This window comes from Tachysurus vachellii, chromosome 3 (assembly GCF_030014155.1).
Source record: "Tachysurus vachellii isolate PV-2020 chromosome 3, HZAU_Pvac_v1, whole genome shotgun sequence".
Classification (NCBI taxonomy): Eukaryota; Metazoa; Chordata; class Actinopteri; order Siluriformes; family Bagridae; genus Tachysurus; species Tachysurus vachellii.
The window spans coordinates 12,542,747-12,566,840 of record NC_083462.1 but is presented as its reverse complement, the minus strand read 5'-3'; the positions used below and the strand labels follow the sequence as shown (position 1 = coordinate 12,566,840).

Here is a 24,094-nt window from a genome sequence, read left to right as displayed (position 1 = left end):
CAAGGCGGAGGTGGGAATTGAACTCTGACACTGGAGGTGTGAGGTGAACGTGCTAACCACTAAGCCACCGTGCCCCAGACTCTCGACTCCTTCCTTTTTATTCATCCCTGCACTAGTGACATGGCCAGACATGTGCACGGGGTAACATGACTGTAGTCCAGGGCCGAGGGGGAAATGCTGGGACCTAAATTAATCAATAGCTGTGAAACATATTTAATTTTCTGTAGGAAACAGTGTAGGTGTGTGTGTGTGTGTGTATGCACGTGTACATGCATGTGTGTGTGTATCTCTATAAGATGTGTATATAAGATGTGTAAACCGAGTGCAGGTGTGATTGAGAACAGGTGAGTGTGATCAGAAGTCTGGTGACTGAATGAGGAAGTGAATGTACAGTGTAGGAAGTGGAGTCTTGTGCAGACATGACTGTAGACTGTGGTGCATGTTGGGAAGTGGAGTTTGTGGATCTGTTATAACTGACAATTATCATGATGTGATGAAAGAAATCATGATTATGGAAGATGAATCTTTGTTTCTCCAAAATTATTAACAATATAAAGTGTTTGGGATCATATTTCTTATGTTATTTATTTATTTTTTAGTTATAATTACCAGCACCAGAAACACGCAGAGTTCCTGATGAATCTCCTCCATCACACTACAGAAAGTGACAGACACACAGGGGGAAAATCACTGGAGCTGTTAGCATCAGTGTGTAATCACACATCGTTTCCTTATAGAGAAAAGGGTCCATTTTTGAAGAGGGAATTCCTGCTGGATCTGATCTCACATGTGAAGCAGTATGAGAGTAAAACACACAGGAGTGTCCTTCCAGCATTGCGGCCAGTTTACCAGTCACTTCCTCTTTGGTCCATAAATCTCTCAGAGAGAAAAGTCTCCGTCCTCCTAGAAGTGCTGAAACTCCAAACACAGAAGATACCAGTGAAGCTGGAAGACTGTTCAGATGAAGAGAGTGAAGTGAGGAGTTTCCTTCAGTGTCTGCCCTACATCTCACAGCTCAGGTTTCATGTGTAAGTTATTACAGATTTCTCAGACTTTCTTTAGTGTTTGTGCTCCACAGATGATAAAATAACTCTTTTATATTTAAGTAAATTTTTCTGCAAATAAATGTGACTCATCCTGAACTCAATTTTAAATTAATATATGTTTTTATCAGTACTGGTCAGCCTGGTGGACCTGGGATTTGAACTCACAACCTACGGGGAAATGTTGGGACCTAAATTAATCAAAAGCTGTGAATCATATTTAATTTTCTGTCCCAGTGAGAGGAATATATTTGAATAAATATTGTAGCTCATCCAAATTCAATACTTTCTTTAAATAGGTGCTTTGATTTGCTCAGTGTTACATTGATCATATTTGACTTGTGTTTATTGGTTTATGTTTTGAAAATGGGAGAGTTACAAACACACACAGGTTCAGTCATGTGGCCTTTTTATTCTTTATAGTTACAAACAAAAACGTTTTTATTAGATATAACTCCTTTTAATATTATCTAGATAATTATCATGATGATTGAGATCCTGAGACAAACACAAATGCAGGTAAAGCAGCTTTAATGAAGCTAAAACAATAACAAATTGATGGTCAGAAACACAGACACAGGTCAGATGATCAGTAAACAGAACAGACTGATCAAGGCAATAAGAAAGGGAACAAGGTCCAGAAACTAGCTGAAACCAGGAGAGCAGAAACAGTTACCAAAAGAATCAATACAGTCAGGAACAAAGCAGAAACTGAGTGAATACTTCAGGTGTGTAGGTGTGTGTGGTGTGGTGTGTGTGTGTATCTCTATAAGATGTGTGTGTATCTCTATAAGATGTGTAAACTGAGTGCAGGTGTGATTGAGAACAGGTGAGTGTGATCAGAAGTCAGGTGACTGAATGAGGAAGTGAATCGCTCAGGATAAGGGCGTCTGCCAAATGCTGTAAATGTAAATGTACAGTGTAGGAAGTGTGAGTCTGATGCAGACATGACTGTAGGCTGTGGTGCATGTTGTGAAATGGAGTTCCCTTTCGAGGGAACTCGACGCTGCTTCAGTGATGACGCTATGGGAATGCTTCTGTGAGGAAGTTGTGTCTGAAGCTCTGTGTGCACACACGGCAATTTAACGGCTCGGGAAGGACACGTGATGGAGTGATTACGCACCAGTAAGTCCATATAAGGGCATCTACGTCACACTACTCCAGCTTCTTTGTCTTCAGGAAGCGCTCTGAGAATGTGTGTCAATTGTTTGTCCTGTCTGTCTAGTGCAGGGAGAGAACAATATATATTTTAGGGAAAGCAAGTCGAGAAAACAATAATATGTTGCAATCTAAGCATTTTAATGATGCGTGCATCCATGACCCCGCTTATCATGAGGGACGACACGCACTCTCTTTGCGTTGTTTGTTTGGGAGGGGAGCATGCGCGGTCGGCTCTCGAATTGTGAGGGATTCCCTCTGCGTACTCTCCAATCCCGCCTGGCTATATTTTCAGCTTCGGCTGCGCTTCGTGGTTCGGGTCCTGTGTCCGCTGAGGCGGCGCGGTGGCTTCGATCATGGCGGGTTTGCAGGTTGAGTTAGTGGAAACGGAGACGGGGTTTTCCGTTTCTCTTTCCCTCTCCCCTAACTCCGTTCGCTCGGTTTCGGTTTCGGGAGCTCATGCTGCGGTTTCTCCCGACTCGGAAGCGAGCATGCTGCTTTCCGCGTCGGACTCTGAGGAGCTTGATGTGGGCGTGGAGGGGCTTCCCCCTCTGAACAGCGGACACAATCAGCGGCGTTCTATTGGCCTGAAGAGGAAGTTAGTGTCGTCCGTTCTAAGCTAGACGACCGCTTTCTGACTTCAGGCCGCGGGCCACCTTCACGCAGGCGGCTGCCTTTTTTTCCCCAGACCTCCATGCCAAGGTGTCGAGGTCTTTTTCAGCGCATATTTTTTCTACTATCAGACAACCAGGCAGCGTGGAAACTTCTGCCAGGTATGTCTCGGTGGGTCCTGGGTTCTGTAGAAAAGGCTACAGGATCCAGTTCTCCTCCCGTCCTCCGTGTTTTTAGGGTGTCTTGTCCACGATCGTTGGCAGGCACCAGGCGGTGTTCCTCCAAGAGGAACTTCTCTTGCTCCTGAGGAAATGGGCCATAGAGCATGTTCCCCTCCCAGAGCGGGACTCCGGCTTTACAGCCGATAATTCATTCTTCCCACGCAGGGACGAATGAAGGATGGGGGGCTGCGTCCGATTTTGGACTTGCGGGCTCTGAACTGTACTCTGAAGACTTACAGCTTCAAGATGCTCACGCTCAAGGTTATTGTGTCCCAGATCAGGTCCAAAGACTGATTTGTGACGATCAGCCTTGAGGTCGCTAATTTTTACATAGTCATTCTGCCAGAGCACAGGAAGTTCCTCAGGTTCACTTTTGGGGTCGAAGTGTACCAGTATTGTGTTCTTCCTTTTGGCCTAGCCCTTTCACCACGCATGTTTACAAAGCGTATGGATGCTGCCCTGGCACCGTTGTGTCTCCAGGGCATCCGTGTACTAGTGTTAATTTCGTCAGGCGAGACGAAATATGTTCGTCAGCAACCTTTTGTTTCATGACTAAGACGAGACGATGACAAGACTGCACCACTGTCCAAAAACGCTGACTAAGACTAAATTAACATGCATTATTGTTGACGAAAAAAGACGAGACGAAAATGTTTTGTATAAAATAAAAACTAAGATACAATCTCTCTTCATTTTCGTCTACAATTGTCTCTGCTTTTTCATCAGCTGTTACGCCTTTAAAATATTCACAACGAGTTCGTGGCTTTGCTGTTGCTGAAGTTACAGGTCCGCGAAGCGGATCCCGCTTATTATATTGCTACCTACCAAATAAATCGATAATTTGACACACAATGATGATTTAGAAAGAAGTTTATTCATTTAAAAACAATTGTATTGTTTCCGCTAAAGAAAATAGTGCGCTCCGTCTCTACGGTTAGAATCCTGTGTCTCCATGGCAACGCTCAGTTTTTCATGGCAACGGTCTGTTATAGTTCGCAACGGTCTGTTATCAAGAAATAAAATGGTGTGTGTGTAGAAAGAATTCGTCCACACGCTGCTCAAAAAAAACAACAAAAAAAACAATCCTGAGCACAAGTCCACCCCTGGTCTAGGCAGCTTTTTGTGTTAAATTATATTTCCTGTCGCTGCGCAGGCTCTTTTATTGTACATGACAGCTTACAGTTGTGTTCAAAATGATTCAACCCCCACTGAAATTGATTGTTTTGGTCGGTTTGACATTGATTATGATCATTCAGTCATCCTGCTTACAATTAAATCAAAGAGGCACATGTAGGTCAGACAAATATAACATAACATTTATAATGAAATAACCACAAATGTCTTTTCTGAGCTCACATCATTATCAGTTTTATTCAACCCCCAAGTGACATTCAATCTTAGTACTTAGTACAACATCCTTTTACAGTTATAACAGCTTTTAAACGTGAAGCATAGCTTGACACAAGTGTCTTGCAGCGATCTACGGGTATTTTCGCCCATTCATCATGGGCAAAAGCCTCCAGTTCAGTCACATTCTTAGGCTTGCGCACTGCAACTGCTTTCTTTAAGTCCCACCAGAGGTTCTCAATCGGATTTAAGTCTGGTGACTGCGATGGCCACTTCAAAATGTTCCAGCCTTTAATCTGCAACCATGCTCTAGTGGACTTGGAGGTATGCTTGGGATCATTGTCCTGTTGAAAGGTCCAACGTCTTCCAAGCCTCAGGTTTGTGACGGACTGCATCACATTGTCATCCAATATCTTCTGGTACTAAAGAGAATTCATGGTACCTTGCACACGCTGAAGCTTCCCAGTACCTGCAGAAGCAAAACAGCCCCAAAGCATGATTGACCCCCCGCCATGCTTCACAGTAGGCAAGGTGTTCTTTTCTTGTTCTTCCTCCTCCAAACATAGCGTTGATCCATGGGCCCAAACAGTTCTAATTTTGTTTCATCAGTCCACAGAACACTATCCCAAAACTTCTGTGGTTTGTCCACATGACTTTTGGCATACTGCAGTCGACTCTTCTTATTCTTTGGGGACAGCAAGGGGGTGCGCCTGGGAGTTCTGGCATGGAGGCCTTCATTACGCAGGGTGCGCCGTATTGTCTGAGCAGAAACTTCAGTACCCACATCTGACAAATCTTTTCTCAGTTCCTCAGCAGTCACACGGGGACTTTTCTCCACTCTACGCTTCAGGTAGCGCACAGCAGTCGAAGTCAGCATCTTCTTTCTGCCACGACCAGGTAGCGTTTCAACAGTGCCCTTTGCCTTGAATTTGCGAATGATGCTTCCTATGGTGTCTCTTGGTATGTTTAACATCTTTGCAATCTTCTTATAGCCATTGCCCTTCCTGTGAAGAGTAATCACCTGTTCTCTTGTCTTCCTGGACCATTCTCTTGACCTCACCATGTTTGTAACCACACCAGTAAATGTCTAGAAGGAGCTGAGTATCACAGTCATTTTAAAGCTGCCTAATTGGTGCTTATTAGGCTTTATTGCTGCTCCCTGATATCCACAGGTGTTTTCAATACCTGATTGAAAACACTTCATTGAACCTCTGTTCTTCAGAGTGGTAGTCTTTAAGGGGTTGAATAATTATGTCAATGAAGAATTCACAAAAGAAACATTTACTACTGTATTACAAAACTAATTGATGTCATTTTAGTTGCATATGGTTCTTTAAGAAGTCCTTGTAGGATTTCATTCTGAATACAATTACAAATGTACACTAAATTCCCTAAAACCATTTACAGCATTGGGGGTTGAATAATTTTGAACACAACTGTATGTCCCGATGACCGGTCTTTGCATTACGATTAAAAACAGTATCAATAAAGTAAAAAATGTGATGTGCAGTCAAGTTCGAGTGTATGCACTGTTTAAACAAGTGTTCTCAACTTCTCACTGATACTTTTGTGATTCGCGGAGTTTTGACAAGTTTTATAGCCTTGATATTGTTTCTTATTCAAAAGTGGTGACAGAAAAAACTCAACACCCCCAACCTGAAACCTCTTCCCACGCCCCTGTCACAATCACATCATAATCCAAATTAATAATTAGGCTTAAAAACAAATGTATATGTGAGGGAATCAAGTTTAACAATTACATGTAATATTGCTCCAAATATCATCAATAATGGTGTGTGCAATACCATGTACCATGTATAACTTGCATTAAGTCGGTAATTTTTATATATATATATATATATATACACACACAAACCTACAGTTTTGATCTTAGGATTTTCATTAAGTTATTTATTTCCACTAACACTTGTGTTCCTGATATTACTGCATTTAATGAGGCCTCGTTGTATTTATTCTTACAATAGATTACAGATGTGGTCAAGCTACAATTTTTTTGACTAAAACTAGACTAAAATTAAAAGACTTTTAGTTGACTAAAACTTGATTAAGATACCTTGAGTTTTCTTTTGACTAAAACGAGACTAAAATGACGAGACTTTTAGTCGACTAAAACTAAGACTAACAAAAAAGATATGTGAATGACTAAAACTAACAAGGACATTTGGCACAAGACTAAGACTAAATTAAAAATAGGTGACAAAATGAACACTACTAGGAAGCTATATGCTCTGAAGTGGAGGCTTTTTCGCCTCTGGTGCGATGAACACTGCCAGGATCCAGTTCACTGCCTTGTCGATACAGTGCTGGAGTTCCTGCAGTCTCTCTTTTCTCGGGGCCTTTCCCCATCTGCTTTAAAGGTGTACGTGGCCACCATCACTGCAAACCATGAACCTGTCCTCGGGGCCTCCTTGGGTAGGCACCCTCTGGTCTCTCGCTTTCTGCGTGGTGTCAGGCGGCTGAGGCCTTCCTGCAGACTGCAGCTTTTTTCCTGGGACCTCTCTGTGGTCCTGGAGGGGCTGCTGGAAGCCCCCTTTGAGCCCATGGAGTCAGCCTCTGAGAAGTTTCTGACCTTGAAGTTGGCTCTGCTCCTAGCCTTGGCCTCACCCCAGAGAGTGGAGGATTTGCAGGCTTTGTCGATTGCCCTCGCCTGCCTAGAATTTTCCCCTGGCATGTCCAAGGCATTCTGCACCCCGGGGCAGGATATGTCCCTAAGGTGCCCAGGATGGCTGGATGTCCATTCATACTGCGGGCCTAGTGTCCCCCGCCCCATGAGTTGGCAAAACAGGTGAGGCTGCATTTGCTTTGCCCACTGAGGGCCTTGAGGCTCTAGCTCGTAGAGTAACTCCTTCGCCCTTTTTTGTCTGTCTTGGGGCCCGGAATAAGGGTAATCCGGTTTCCAAGCAGCGCCTGGCGCACTGGGTAGTGGAGGCCATTAGCTCAGGCCTATGAGGTGCGCAGTCTTGCCTTGCCTCTCGCCATCAGGGCTCATTCCGTTAGGGGTATCGCCTCGTCCAGTGCCTTGGCCAAGGGTTGTTCCCTTTGATGATGTTTGTGCTGCGGCAGGTTGGTCCTCTCCGCACACCGTTATCAGGTTCTACAACATAACCTGGACTTGGACCCCACTCCAGGGTCCCAGGTCCTGCTGGGCCATTGATGGTCTGTTCCCAGTCTGCTCGTGCTCTCTCATTGACCTCTGCATTGCAGCGTGGGTATTGGCGTTCCCATAGTGTCAGCACTGACGCAGCGGTTCCCTGAGGAGGGAACGAGACGCTGCATTGCTGGCCACGCCCCGGTCGTCCTCTTGCGCTTCCTTCAGACAAATAGAAGCTGGAGAAGTGTGACGTAGATGCCCTTATATGGACTTACTGGCGTGTAATCACTCCGTCACGTGTCCTTCCCGAGCCATTAAATTGGGGTGTGTGCACACAGAGCTTTAGACACAACTTCCTCACAGAAGCATTCCCATAGCGTCGGCACTGATGCAGCGTCGAGTTCCATTCTCAGGGAACCGGGTTACATACGTAACCTGTTGTAGTTTGTGGATCTGTTATAACTGACAATTATCATGATGTTGAATAAAAGAAATCATGATGGTGAGAAATGAATCTTTGTTTCTACAAAATTATTAACAATATAAAGTGTTTGGGATCATATGTCTAATGTTATTTATTTATTTTTAGTCGTTATTCCCGGAAGCCGAAAAACACAGAGTTCCTGATGAATCTCCTCCATCACACTATAGAAAGTGACAGACACACTGGGGGAAAATCACTGGAGCTGTTAGCATCAGTGTGTAATCACACATCTTTTCCATATGGAGAAAGATCTACATTTTATAACAGTGAATTCCTGCTGGATCTGTTCTCACATATGAAGCACTATGAGAGTAAAACACACAGGAGTGTCCTTCCAGCATTGCTGCCAGTTTACCAGTCACTTCCTGTTTGGTCCATAAATCTCTCAGAGAGAAAAGTCTCCGTCCTCCTAGAAGTGCTGAAACTCCAAACACAGAAAAAACCAGTGGAGCTGGAAGACTGTTCAGATGAAGAGAGTGAAGTGAGGAGTTTCCTTCAGTGTCTGCCCTACATCTCACAGCTCAGCTTTGAGGAGTAAGTCATTACAGATTTCTTTAGTGTTTGTGCTCAACAGATGATAAAAGACCTCTTTTATTGTTAAGGAAATATTTCTGCAAATAAATCCGACTCATCCTGAACTCAATTTTAAATTAATATATGATTTTTTCAGTAGTGAAATCTAAACAGTCCTTTCATATTTTTCTTACAAAAACATCCCAGAGTTGCAGTGACAATTTAAAATGTTTTAATTTTAGTGTAATTTAATTTTTGCGCATTTGTTTTTCTGATTTAAATCTAAAAATCTTCCAGTCATCTGATCCAGGACACTTTACTGTAGTGCACTAAATATCAGAACCGAATACACTGAAGAACAGCAGACATTTTTTGTGTTATAAAGTTTATAGTAAAGTTCTAGTGAAAATGGCTGATTTTTTTTATAGAAGTCTGAGGAATCTGTCCTTCCTCTTCATTTACCTTTTTTCCTGTTTGGTTAATTCAGTTCTGTAAAACCTACTTGATGAAGATAAAGTGGTTAACTGTGACTGACAGATCATGTGATTGGCTGAGTGAGACTCGTGCAAGTGGAGAGATAAAGACATGTTCAGGGTGTGACTTCATCTCCAGACTCTCGACTCCTTCCTCTTTATTCATCCCTGCACTAGTGACATGGCCAGACATGTGCACAGGGTAGCATGAGAGAGTGAGAGTGAGAGAGTGTACAGTGTAGGAAGTGTAGTCTGATGCAGACATGACTGTAGGTTGTGGTGCATGTTGGGAAGTTTAGTTTGTGGATCTGTTATAACTGACAATTATCATGATGTTGGATAAAAGAAATCATGATGATGGAAGATGAATCTTTGTTTCTACAAAATTATTAATGTAAAGTGTTGGGGATCATATTTCTAATGTTATTTATTTTTTAGTTATAATTACCAGCACCAGAAACATGCAGAGTTCCTGATGAATCTCCTCCATCACGCTACAGAAAGTGACAGACACACAGGGGGAAAATCACTGGAGCTGTTAGCATCAGTGTGTAATCACACATCTTTTCCATATGGAGAAAACTCTATAATTGATAACAGTAAATTCCTGCTGGATCTGTTCTCACATGTGAAGCAGTATGAGAGTAAAACACACAGGAGTGTCCTTCCAGCATTGCTGCCAGTTTACCAGTCACTTCCTGTTTGGTACATAGATCTCTCAGAGAGAAAAGTCTCCGTCCTCCTAGAAGTGCTGAAACTCCAAACACAGAAGAAACCAGTGGAGCTGAAACACTGTTTTGATGAAGAGAGTGAAGTGAGGAGTTTCCTTCAGTGTCTGCCCTACATCTCACAGCTCATCTTTAAAGAGTAAGTTATTACAGATTTCTCAGACTTTCCTTAGTGTTTGTGCTCCACAGATGATAACAGAACTCTTTTATTTTTAAGTAAATTTTTCCGCAAATAAATGTGACTCATCCTGAACTCAATTTTGAAATTAATATATGTTTTTATCAGTACTGCTCAGCCTGGTGGACCTGGGATTTGAACTCACAACCTACAACTCAGTAATCCAACACTTTAATCATTATACCTCCACATCCCACATGACTGTAGACCAGGGCAGAGGGGGAAATGCTGGGACCTAAATTAATCAAAAGCTGTGAATCATATTTAATTTTCTGTCCCAGTGAGAGGAATATATTTGAATAAATATTGTAGCTCATCCAAATTCAATACTTTCTTTAAATAGGTGCTTTGATTTGCTCAGTGTTACATTGATCATATTTGACTTGTTTATTGGTTTAAGTTTTGAAAATGGGAGAGTTACAAACACACACAGGTTCAGTCATGTGGCCTTTTTATTCTTTATAGTTACAAACAAAAACGTTTTTATTAGATATAACTCCTGTTAATATTATCTAGATAATTATCATGATGATTGAGATCCTGAGACAAACACAAATGCAGGTAAAGCAGCTTTAATGAAACTAAAACAATAACAAATTGATGGTCAGAAACACAGACACAGGTCAGATGATCAGTAAACAGAACAGACTGATCAAGGCAATAAGAAAGGGAACAAGGTCCAAAAACTAGCTGAAACCAGGAGAGCAGAAACAGTTACCAAAAGAATCAATACAGTCAGGAACAAAGCAGAAACTGAGTGAATCCTTCAGGAAAGACGCGTGCGTGCGTGCGTGCGTGTCTATAAGACTTGTAGACCGAGTGCAGGCGCCTATGTGTGTATCTCTATAAGACGTGTAAACCGAGTGCAGGTGTGATTGAGAACAGGTGAGTGTGATCAGAAGTCTGGTGACTGAATGAGGAAGTGAATGTACAGTGTAGGAAGTGGAGTCTGGTGCAGACATGACTGTAGACCAGGGGTGGGCAAACTTTTTGACTCGCGGGCCACAATGGTTTCTAAAATTTGACAGAGGGGCCAGGCCAGAATAGGAGATTGGTGTGTTTGAGTGAACTAATATAAATTAAATGTAAAAAACATTATACGAAAAGATTTGCCTTTAACAGGTAGAAAAACACCATTGTGCTTTGTTTATTGTAAAAAAAAATTACAAATTTATTACTTTAATAACGTAGTAATAAACTCAGTTCAGTTTCATTCAGTTTCAGTGGGAACAGTGTTGTTGGTCTCCTTTTTTTGCAAGTGCATCAATGTCTGGCGTTATATTTGTTGTGGCAATTCTCAAGATAGATCTGAGGTGTTGGTCAGTTAACTTGGATCTGTGACGGGCTTTGTTGATGTTCATGACGCTGAATGTCTGTTCACACACATAGGTTGAGCCAAACAACGTCAGCATCTTCTGTGCCATCCTCCGGAGATTTGGAAACGTGGCTTCGTTAAGTGAAGCATAAAAGTCCTTCAGTTTAAGAGAGTTGAACTTCTCCTTCAATACAGAGTCAGACTGAAGATCTATCAGTTCCAACTGCAGCTCCTGTGGTGCTGTTTCAGGGTCTTGTGACAGGGGACAGGACACCAGCTGAAGTGACTTTTCAATTTTTTCAAAGTCACAGAAACGACGGCAGAATTCTCCGTGCAGGTCGTCCAGTGATTTGCTGTATTTCTGCGCGTTTTGGGTCGCCTCTTTCTGCATGGCTAGTGTGGGGAAAAGAGTGAAAGACTTGTTTGAAATTTGTCTGGAGAAAAGAGTCAGCTTGGATTTGAAGGCCCTAACATTTGTGTACATGTCATGCACAAATTGATCTTTCCCCTGTAGCTTGGTGTTCAGCTCATTCATGTGCGAAAGTATGTCCACGGCAAACGCAAAGTCACAACGCCAGTTATTGTCGCTTAGCTCGGGAAATTCGTCGGATCTCCCCATTAACTCCAAAAATGCAGTGATCTCCTCCTTCAGCTCCCACACTCTTTGAAAGACTTTGCCCAAACTTAGCCAGCGCACACGAGAGTGGTAAAGTAAGTCCTGGTGATCTGCATCGGTTTCTTCCAGGAACACAATAAACTGACGATGCTGAAGTCCCCTTGCTCGTATAAAGTTAACAAGTTTTACAACTGGATTCATGACATGATTTAGCTGCAATATAGACTTACACAGAACTTCCTGATGAATGATGCAGTGTAGGAAAATAACATCCTGATCAGGATTTTCCTCTTTTACTTTTTCCTGCAGTCTTTTCAGCAGCCCAACGTTTTTCCCAGTTAAATTTGGCGATCCATCCGTGGTGACATTGGCAAGTTTACTCCAAGGTAGCTTCATTCTCCCGATGACAGCAGACACCTGGTTATACAAGTCCTCTCCCCTCTTTTTTCCTTTCATGGACTCCATTGTCAAAAATTCCTCTGTGATCTCAAAACTGTCGCTAATCCCTCGGATAAAAATTAGGAGCTGAGCAGTGTCTTTTATGTCGTTACTTTCATCCAGTGCTAGTGAATAAAACTTAAATGACTCCGCCTTTTTGTTTAATTTGCTGGCTATATCTTCATCAATCAATTCCACACGGCGAGTCACAGTTCTGCGTGATAAACTGATTTGTTCAAATTTACCTTTGCTCTCCGGACACAAGAGACCTGCTGTCTCCACCATGCATTCTTACTGGCCTTTGCTAATTTGAATGCCAGCAAAAAAACTTGCCTTAGTACTCGACTCTTGAATCGCAGTTTGTCTGTGAAAAAGGTTTTGCTGACTCTGTAAATTAGCCATCAATCTCTGAGCTGTAGCCGCCCGTTCTTGTGGAGACTGTTTACTAGCGTAGTTAGCATGTTTTGTGGCAAAATGACAGCTCATGTTGTATTCTTTAAAAACTGCTACAGTTTCTTGGCATATCAGACATACAGCTGTTGATCGGACTTCAGTGAAAAAATATTTTGTTGTCCACTCTTTATTGAACACTCGGCACTCACTGTCTTCTTTTCTTTTCTTCGCTCATTTTTATTGATGGGCTGAAAGTGCACAGCAACAAAATAAAGTAGAGAGTAACCGTAATGCATCACACTCAAGGGTCAATGTCTTTGCCATCTGCTGGGGAAAGATGGGAATTACAGCTAGGTAAAATGATTGTGGTGTCTTTATAATGAAATTTAATTTAGTAATATAACGTGGACGAGTTCGGCGGGCCGGATTAAAAAGCCCAACGGGCCGTATATGGCCCGCGGGCCGTAGTTTGCCCATGTCTGCTGTAGACTGTGGTGCATGTTGGGAAGTGGAGTTTGTGGATCTGTTATAACTGACAATTATCATGATGTTGGATAAAAGAAATCATGATGATGGAAGATGAATCTTTGTTTCTCCAAAATTATTAACAATGTAAAGTGTTTGGGATGATATTTCTTATGTTATTTATTTATTTTTTTAGTTGTAATTACCAGCACCAGAGACATGCAGACTTCCTGATGAATCTCCTCCATCACAGTACAGAAAGTGACGGACACACAGGGGGAAAATCACTGGAGCTGTTAGCATCAGTGTGTAATCACACATCTTTTCCTTATGGAGAAAGATCTACATTTGAGAACAGTGATTTTCTGCTGGAACTGTTCTCACATGTGAAGCACTATGAGAGTAAAACACACAGGAGTGTCCTTCCAGCATTGCTGCCAGTTTACCAGTCACCTCCTGTTTGGTACATAGATCTCTCAGAGAGAAAAGTCTCCGTCATCCTAGAAGTGCTGAAACTCCAAACACAGAAGATACCAGTGGAGCTGGAAGACTGTTCAGATGAAGAGAGTGAAGTGAGGAGTTTCCTTCAGTGTCTGCCCTACATCTCACAGCTCAGCTTTGAGGAGTAAGTCATTACAGATTTCTCAGACTTTCTTTAGTGTTTGTGCTCCACAGATGATAAAATAACTCTTTTATTTTTAAGTAAATTTTTCCCCAAATAAATGTGACTCACCATGAATTTGATTTTAAATTAATATATAGTTTTTTTCACTAGTGAAATATAAATCTTTTCATGTTTTTCTTACAAAAACATCACAGACTTCCAGTGACATTTTAAAATGTTTTAATTTTAGTGGAATACAAGTTTTGCACATTTGTTTTTCTGATTTAAATCTAAAAATCCTGATCCAGAACATCAGGTCATCTGATCCCGGACACTTTATTGTAGTGCACTAAATCTCAGAACTGAATACACTGAAGAACAGCAGACATTTTTTGTGTTATAAAGTTTATAGTAAAGTTCTAGTGAAAATGGCTGATTTTTTTTTATAGAAGTCTGAGGAATCTGTCCTTCCTCTTCATTTACCTTTTTTCCTGTTTGGTTAATTCAGTTCTGTAAAACCTACTTGATGAAGATAAAGTGGTTAACTGTGACTGACAGATCATGTGATTGGCTGAGTGAGACTCGTGCAAGTGGAGAGATAAAGACATGTTCAGGGTGTGACTTCATCTCCAGACTCTCGACTCCTTCCTCTTTATTCATCCCTGCACTAGTGACATGGCCAGACATGTGCACAGGGTAGCATGACTGTAGTCCAGGGCCAAGGGGGAAATGTTGGGACCTAAATTAATCAAAAGCTGTGAATCATATTTAATTTTCTGTCCCAGTGAGAGGAATATATTTGAATAAATATTGTAGCTCATCCAAATTCAATACTTTCTTTAAATAGGTGCATTGATTTGCTCAGTGTTACATTGATCATATTTGACTTGTGTTTATTGGTTTAAGTTTTAAAAATGGGGGAGTTACAAACACACACAGGTTCAGTCATGTGGCCTTTTTATTCTTTATTGTTACAAACAAATACATAAGTTTTTATTAGATATAACTCCTGTTAATATTATCTAGATAATTATCATGATGATTGAGACCCTGAGACAAACACAAATGCAGGTAAAGCAGCTTTAATGAATCTAAATTAATAACAAATTGATGGTCAGTTTGTGTGTGTGTGTGTGTGTGTGTGTGTGTGTGTGTGTGTGTGTGTGTGTGTGTGTGTGTGTGTGTGTGTGTTAAAGCGAGAGAGAGAGAGAGATGTATAATGAGATGTGTACATAAGATGTGTAAACCGAGTGCAGGTGTGATTGAGAACAGGTGAGTGTGATCAGAAGTCAGGTGACTGAATGAGGAAGTGAATGTACAGTGTAGGAAGTGGAGTCTGGTGCAGACATGACTGTAGACTGTGGTGCATGTTGGGAAGTGGAGTTTGTGGATCTGTTATAACTGACAATTATCATGATGATGAATAAAAGAAATCATGATTATGGAAGATGAACCTTTGTTTCTCCAAAATTATTAATTATATAAAGTGTTTGGGATCATATTTCTTGTTATTTATTTATTTTTAGTCGTTTTTCCCAAAAGCATAAACACACAGAGTTCCTGATGAATCTCCTCCTTCACACTACAGAAAGTGACAGACACACAGGGCGAAAATCACTGGAGCTGTTAGCATCAGTGTGTAATCACACATCTTTTCCATATGGAGAAAGATCTACATTTTATAACAGTGAATTCCTGCTGGATCTGTTCTCACATGTGAAGCCTGTTATAACCCTTAGTCTAGCTGTGTGTGTGGAAGTAACAAAATTTTATAAAGAAGTAAATAAATAATTTAGATTTTCGAAGAGCACCAGTCCAAGCCCTGTCACAGCACCAAACACAAAGTGCCTTCAAAATTTTACAATATTATAGAAGCCTTTGTTTTGGTCACATATACATTACAGCACAGTGAAATTCTTTCTTCACATACAGTATACTGACTTTGGAGTTTGGGGTAAGAGCACATGGTCAGCTATGATACAGCATCACTGGAGCAGAGATACTGCAGACATGCTGAGATCCTGATGAGTAAATTCTGTGTCCTGATCTTCATCTTGCATGTTTATTTCAGTGTCTGACATCGTCTTATCCATTTACCGTCATAATAGTGTTTTATTTTAAATGATCTCTTGTGTTTATCATGGATCTTCAGTAACTCTGATTTCTACCTTAAAGACAAGTGCTTGTGTGTAAAATCAGTGGTCTGTAAGCTGCTGTTAACTCGTCTCAGCTGTTTATTCAGTAAAAATCTGCCAACCTCTGAGGTGTGAACTTCATGTAGGAGATGTTAATAATCTGAATGGTTCTATTCAGAAAAGTCCTTGTGTAACCAGAGTCTCAGTACGTGGAACTTTGTGTGTGTGAGAACTTTTACACTAAAGACTGTCTGAGATGACTAGAAATCACCAGATGAATGTTTAGAACTGCTCAAATGTGTAAAAAGGTGAACTTTAGGTCGTTACACAGTGTTTCAAAAAATATAATTTATCCATAAAAGACAATCTTGTACAATAAATTATAATCAGATAGATTAATTCAGTGCAGTAATTGTGTTTCCTCTATCAGTTTACTCAAACCTTCATTTTATAAGACAAAAATAAACCTCTACAACCTCCACTTGTTTGTGATGGTCAGCGTGATCCTGTAGTGATTCAGTCTGTTCTACTCTTTAGGGGTCGTAGGTTCAGGTTCTGGAGGAAGACAAACCACTCTGTTAATTTTTAATTAGTTTTAACAAATGATTTAATCAAATGTTATAAAAACTTCCTGAGGTGTCTAGAAATCACCCTACAAGAGTTTACAAAGTGTCAAATGTGAAAAAAAGGTGATCTGCCTCTTTAAGTGACTGATTATTTAAAATATTATTTTAATTTTTACCCTCGAGTAGAAAACTGCATAGAAATCCATTGAGTATATTCACTGTATTTATTTATTTATTAATAACCGTTTTGTAATCATAACTATATATGTAATCATACTGCAACAGACTGCAGTAAAATCTGGGTTAATAATGAAGAGAAATGGTGAGATTAAAAATCTCACCATTGTGGGATTAAAAAAACAAAACAAGTATGTTTCAGTATCTAGTATATGAGCGAGTTTGTTCATCTTATGTCAGAGGGGGTGTGTTTTTCTGTAGGGATTCTGTAGCTCTTGTAGTTCTAGGATTATTCCAATAATTATAAAATAATAACAAAAACAAAAGTATGTAAAGTGCAAAACTTTACTTCTTCTGTATTTTTCTTTGTGTGAGAGTTCTCTCTGTGTTTCTGTAATAATGTGAATCTTTCACTTTTCTCCAGGTCTTACTTTGTAGACAAAGAGAATGTAATGAAGTGGAGAAAATTTCTACTGGATTTGTGTCTGCAAACAGTTATACACCAACCACAAAACATCCAGCAGACAGTGGAGAATGTGATGACAGAGCTTGAAGAATATGATAAAGATAAAAATTGTTATTATTATGAAGAACAGAGTGAATTCCTGCTGGATCTGATCTCACATCTGAAGCAGTATGAGAGTAAAACACACAGTAGTGTCCTTCCAGCATTGCTGCCAGTTTACCAGTCACTTCCTCTTTGGTCCATAAATCTCTCGGAGAGAAAAGTCTCCGTCCTCCTAGAAGTGCTGAAACTCCAAACACAGAAGAAACCAGTGGAGCTGAAAGACTGTTCAGATGAAGAGAGTGAAGTGAGGAGTTTCCTTCAGTGTCTGCCCTACATCTCACAGCTCAGGTTTCATGTGTAAGTTATTACAGATTTTCTCAGACTTTCTTTAGTGTTTGTGCTCCACAGATGATAAAATAACTCCTTTTATTTTTAAGGAAATATTTCTGCAAATAAATGCGACTCATCCTGAACTCAATTTTAAATGAATATATGATTTTTATCAGTACTGCTCAGCCTGCTGGACCTGGGATTTGAACTCACAACCTACGACTCAGTAATCCAACACCTTAAAGGCAGGGTCTCCGATTTTTGAGAAATGTTTCAGAAAACTGAGACGGGCCAAATAATAAACAAAAATAAATCAAAACAAACGTGTAGCCAATGAGCAGAAAGGGACGGGTCTTGTCAATATGCGGCGGAGAGAGTGTTCAGTGCGCATGTGTGACATTAGCCGAAAGCTGTTTTAGCATTGACATGGGGGATAAAAACAAAGAAAGAAAGCGAAGAAAGGCTCACGATAAGGCAAGAAGTAGAACCCGTGTTAATATAGGATCAGCTTTCCAGCACTGGAGAGAACTGAAGGAGCGGGAAGTTGCCCACATATTCACAGATTGGAGTTTCCTGAGTCAATAACTCCTGAGCTAAACGCTGTTACTACACAAATAACACCTCTTTTCTATCGTAGTAATGTAGAGAGGCAGCTACAACTGCGTTTTTCTAGTAACAGCGTTTAGCTCAGGAGTTATTGACTCGGGGAAATTCGAGTCTGTGAATATGCGGCCAACTTTACTTAAGACGCCGAGGTTGCTTTTTTCCTTCTCGATAGGTGAGTAACATTGGTTTTGCTTTGTTTCACAGAACTAATATATGCCGTCCTTTGCATTTTTATGCTTGTGTGTCATTTTTGCTTGTTTGTTTATCTGCAATCGTATTGTTCTTTCCTTCAGCTATGATAAAGACACATTTCTTTCCATTATTTGCCTGGGTTACATATGTATGTGTGGGCGGAGCTATCAATACAGGGGTGGGACCCATTTGGGTTAACGCGTGTTTGTTTTGGTGATTTCAAATCTCAACATTGGCTTTCAAAAATCGGAGACCCTACCTTTAATCATTATACCTCCACATCCCACATGACTGTAGTCCAGGGCAGAGGGGGAAATGCTGGGACCTAAATTAATCAAAAGCTGTGAAACATTTAATTTTCTTAAGTGAGGAGTTTACTTCAGTGTCTGCCCTACATCTCAGAGCTCAGGTTTGATCTGAGTGCTGCATCTTCGCACACCAACTCCTACACTCATGTTTATTCTGTTTTTTTGTTGTTTTTTTATGTTAATACACAAAGACTAAAGAATTCTCCAGTAATAATGGTCTGTTCATATTTTCTGTCTCATTCATCATGAAAAGTCTAATTCTGATTGATTAGTCATCAGCATTGTTGTATATTATTTGTAACCAATTATATTTCAAGTTGAAAATGAATCAAAATGTAATTACACTTAAAATTGTAAGAGCTGATTTGAGATTAAGAAACTTTAAAGTCTTCAGGAAAGTTCAGGATAATCTTAGTTCTGATTATTAGGAAACTTAATTTCTTCTGTTGCTTGCAGTTGAACTCATTTACTGTAGGTACATATTTATTTTGTGACTAATACAGTATCAGCTCAAACAACTTGATTTATGGAATTTTACAAACAATTATATTACATTAAAAACAATAACAGTACATTAAACCTGTCTGTTTTAGATGTGAAGAAAACTCTTGGTTAATTCCATGTTTAAGTAAAGCAGTTGTTGACCATGCAGAAGATACAGAGCTGGTGAGAGCTTTCTTTGCTGCTATGGACTTCGTCCTCATTATAGATTGGGTTGTAACTACTCGTGAGTGCAGGGCTGTGAGGAAATTACTCAATCTCTCAGACTTCAGACTCAAACTCACTCTGAAACCACAAGCCATCTCTCTCAGAGGGGCCAGACTTCTCCTCAGACACATCACACACCTACAGAAACTCTGGTACGTGTTAATAATCACTTTCTTCATGTTTACACCAGTCTGTGTGACATCATTAAGGTTTAACATGCTTTAGTGAAATTCACTTTGATGACTGAGTTTGTGTGAATGTTTTTCAGCCTGAGTGAGCGTGTGGTAGTGAGGTTGGCCGGAGCAGTGAGAGCCGGTGGGTCATTCAGGAGCAGTGAGAGCCGGTGGGTCATTCAGGAGCTCTGTCTGGACTTTAACATCATAAACCCAAAGATCTTCAGATTTCTGAGCAGTTTGTCATCCCTCCTGAACCTCTGGACTGTCCACTATGTGAACCTCACTGAGTGCAGGATGGAGGCTCACTCTCTCCTCAGCCTCATGTGTCATCCTGGCCTTTTAAAGATCAGGTCAGTTTCCAGTTTACATCTTTATTATACAAAAATGTCTATATTATTATTTATAAACTTGTGTCTGTGTGTAGATTATCGAAACCGACTCTCCAGCAGTTTACTGATCTGCTGTATGAGGCTCAGGATCGGGAACTGAATCGCTTTTTCCTGGAGAAGGTGGGAGGAGACCTGACTTCCTGTTCTCTCAGCTGGGAGAAGCTTATCTATTTTCTCCAGCAGCGAGTTTGCTGCATTAGTGTGAACATCAGAAAGAACAAAATCACTAATAAACACACCAAAGAGATTCTTCCTCTACTGTCTGAAATTCAATTTAAACGGTAAGAAGGAAGAAATGTAAAGTGTAATTATAACATCCAGATGAATCTTTTATTATAATAAAAAACATTTATTTCATCTTCAGAAGTTACTAAGATACTAAGTTACTAAGAAGATCTGTTTTCCAATTGAGATTATTTTATATGAATATAAAGGCTTTGTCAAGTAAAGTTTATTTACTCTGTTTAATTTGCATGCATGATGGATATATCTTTGAAATCTCCTTTCATACTTTGTCCATAAAGATGATTTTGATCATTAATACTAATGTACTATAGTAAATACATCGTGATAATCCAGTTGCAGAGACTGGAATTAAGTTCCATTAATATATATTTTTAAATATTAATTTTTAACATGGATAATATTAAACAAATAAATAAAGTTAGACAGTGGCCTCTTTGGCCTGAAATAACAGAATATAGCTTTTATCAGAAAGACATCTGCTGCCGCTTCACAGCTGATATAGTTTTTTAGTGAAATAGACAATGAAATAAACCCCAAATTAATAACTAATCAAATGATCAGAACAAATACAATGTGTCAGAGTATTAATAGTGTGTAGGGTGTTTGTAACCTTCACAGATTGAACCCCGGTGATCTGCTGTCAATCATCAGAGAGATCTATGAGACTGACTCTGCTCACTATGTGTCCAGTCTTTTAAAGTCAACACACAACTGTATTAACCTGAACAATACACATCTGGACTCATACCACTGTACTGCCCTGTGCTTCACCCTCCAACACTGTACATCTGTCTCTCTGAGCCTGATGTGGACCTCCATACCAGACGGGGGGCTGGTGAAGATTCTACCTCTGTTCAACAGACTTTCTCAGCTCAGGTAACTCAGTGTTCACATGGACAATACCTGGAAAATAAATGTTTCAGTAATAGAAACTGCAGTAATGTTTACTAATACATACATATTTGCAACAGTCAAAATGCTTAGTTTCTTTGCTCTCAGTGTTGACAGGTTTCTGTTGCTCAAGTTACTCCACTGTTGCAGTATCTCTGAGCTCCAACAGGGGGCAGCAGCAGCTGTTTTCTCTGCTCTGCAGAACAGACTGGATTTCTCCTACAGCAGTGGTTTGGATCTGAGCACAGAAACACATGATAAAACTCTGCATCTGAGCACTGAGGACTGCAGAGACATCAGCACTGCCATCCAGAAATCCCAGCAACTTACAGAGCTCATTCTAGAGGACTGTGAGCTGGAGGACACTGGAGTTGACGTGTTCTTACTCATTCTACATACTGTGACACTACGGTGAGACACACATACAGGAAAAAGGACTTTCAGGACTTGGTGGGACAAACTGAAATGTACACTGTGTGACTGCATTAAAAGTTTTAACACTGACTAGCCATGGTGTAACTCTCTCTCTCTCTCTCTCTCTCTCTCTCTCTCTCTCTCTCTCACTCACTCTCACTCAGCTGTAGTAAATCTTTGTTGCTCCGGTTCCTGGCTCTTCTTCGTGTGGTCAATCAGTCAGACTGTGTGATGAATGCTATGTCCCTCTCAAAGGCTCTGAATGGAGATATGGACCTCAGCGAGGCCCCTCTGGATCTCCATGCATGTAGATCATTAGCATTGTTTCTGGAGTTTTCTGAAGGTCTGTCAGAACTGGACCTCAGTCACTGCAAGCTCACTGATCAGGGCCTGGAGCTGCTGTTACCACATCTGCATAAAGTGGAGGTCCTGGAGTGAGTATAGGTTGTCCTTCGAATTCTACAGTTTTATCGATCAGCACCTAAATAACAACCAACTTTCATAAACAAGCAAATACTCTCAAATGACAAAAAACAACAGATTTCAGTATGTAGACATTAAACAAGGTGGATAAAATACGAGACATTCCCTTCTGATAGACTTTTCAGGTTTACTCAGAGAAGTCACACTGCTGCTGCTACCTCAGAGCTGAATTCAGGGAAGAGAATGCCAAGAGATGATCAGGAAGTATGTATACAGAATAATGGTAGTATTCAGTGTTCTCTACAAAACAAAAGACATCAGCAGAAACAGATGTGGTAGTTTACACATTTACTGATGATGTGATGAGGTCATTATGAAGTGTCTTGGCTTGGTGCATGTTTATCTGAACAAACTACAAACAATCTGCTACAATATCCTCTGCACTGCTGACATCAGGTTGGACATGATTGGTCATTATGCACAGTGACATTTGATGAAAACCAAACACAGCAGATGACAACAAACCCCTCACACCACAACTGCCAAACAGGTTTGTTAAAGGAGTGAGGATTTAAGCCACAGGATCTGGGATATCAGTCATTGAGACAATGATGTACTCCACTTTCAAAGTCCAGTCCTAAACCCCACAGAGATGCTGTGAAGGGATTGTAAAGAGAGCTATAAACAAATGCCCTTCAACATCTGTGAAGTGAATCACTGTTGTACAGATCAGTGTACAACAATCAAATTTCTCCAGTACAATTAATAACCTCCTACAGAAAATGGTTCCTTCAAGTTATTTCCACCATGGTAGTTCTACATGTTACTGAATTATAGGCTTTACTTATCTTTCCATTTTTTTTTGAATGTTGGTTTGCTTTTTTGGGATAAAATGTCTCCATAACGAAACCTGTTGTGTTTTTGTTGTTTTTGCCTGTTTATAAAAGTTGATAAGGAACACAATTATTCTTTAAGCCCTGATAACTAAAACATATCATTGAAGGAGTGGGTTCCATTCTTTTTCCCAGGACTGTGCATCATGCACCATGTGCTGTAACTTTGTGGGTTTTTTCCTCTTCCTTAGCCTGAGTCACAATGACATAGATGATTGTTTAGCAGGAAGAATCTACACAGCTGTTTCCACTAGCAGCAACATACAGACAGTTCGGTAGGTTTTCAACATTTTTATTTGTGAAGTGTTTTCCTACATTTTTCTAAGCAACATTGCACAAGTGACAGTGTAGTTATATTCAAGCATGTAGCCAAATCCCAGTAGTGCCAATGTTCAGTACAGCAGGATTGAAGTAACTGTAGTAACCATTTGGAACTAGGAAGTGGAATTTTGTGGCGAACGTCAAAATGCCATAAATATAATCACTCTTGAAGATCCCATTCAACCAAATCAAAATTCTGAACTGGAATCTGTTGTATAAATACAGTATATACACTATAATCCAAAAGTCTATGGACACCTGACCATTACACCCATATGTACTTTTCCCCAGACCTCTTACCATAAAATCACACAATTGTATAGAACATCTCTGTGTTGTGTAGCTTTACAGTTTCCATTGAGTGTCCTGCACAGAACCCTGACTCTGACTCAACCTCACTGAACACATTTGTGACGAACTGGAGTCTCCTCTACATCCCAACGTTAGAGTCTGATCTCACTAATGCTCTTGTAGCTGAATGAACACAAATCCCCACAGCCACAATCCAATATTTAGTGGAAAAAAGAAAAGTGGAGCTAACTATAACAGTTAAGGGAAATAAATCTGGAATGAGACATTCAACAAGGACACATGGGTGTGATGCTCAGGGGTACACAAAGGTTTGGCTATAAAGTATAAAGAATGTGTATACAGAGAAGGCTGTGGAACTGAACCTCATTAAAGGTTCATTTGTAATTATTTTTTGTCTCTTTAGACTCTTCAACAACAGAATTACTGATAAGGAACCTTTCCAAAAAGACAAGCGCTTCGAGATCTGGTGATGACTGTGGACCCATGTCCTGTTTTCATCCTAAACATTATAAGGAACAAGAATGCACGTTTATGAGGTTTGGCAGATGCACTGATCCAGAGCGACTTACTGTATGTTTGAAGTCGTGATGCATGAACACATCAATTCTGGTTCACTAGATCATGGACTAAGTTTTCATTTCTCACTGATGGTGTAGTGTTTGGGTTTTTTTTTTAAAGAATTGTGCTGTTTAAAGAATTGTGCTAAACGTTATACTGTGTTCGATTTGTGTATGTGGCAAATAAAATTTTAATAGAACATTTCACTATTTTTCCTATTATTTATGCATTGGTACTTTTG

General features: G+C 40.3%; 1 protein-coding gene across 1 annotated transcript; it reads left to right on the top strand.

Moving 5' to 3' along the window:
- Positions 1-781: 781 nt before the first annotated feature.
- Positions 782-24,094, top strand: LOC132842859 (uncharacterized). Its single transcript, XM_060865786.1, has 13 exons — positions 782-1,028; positions 8,083-8,511; positions 9,402-9,830; positions 13,293-13,721; positions 17,003-17,443; positions 19,116-19,382; positions 19,499-19,756; positions 19,831-20,076; positions 20,660-20,917; positions 21,041-21,343; positions 21,511-21,780; positions 22,854-22,937; positions 23,699-24,094. The coding sequence occupies exons 2-13, from the start codon at positions 8,120-8,122 to the stop codon at positions 23,763-23,765; spliced, it is 3,444 nt and encodes a 1,147-aa protein (XP_060721769.1). The 5' UTR covers positions 782-1,028; positions 8,083-8,119; the 3' UTR covers positions 23,766-24,094.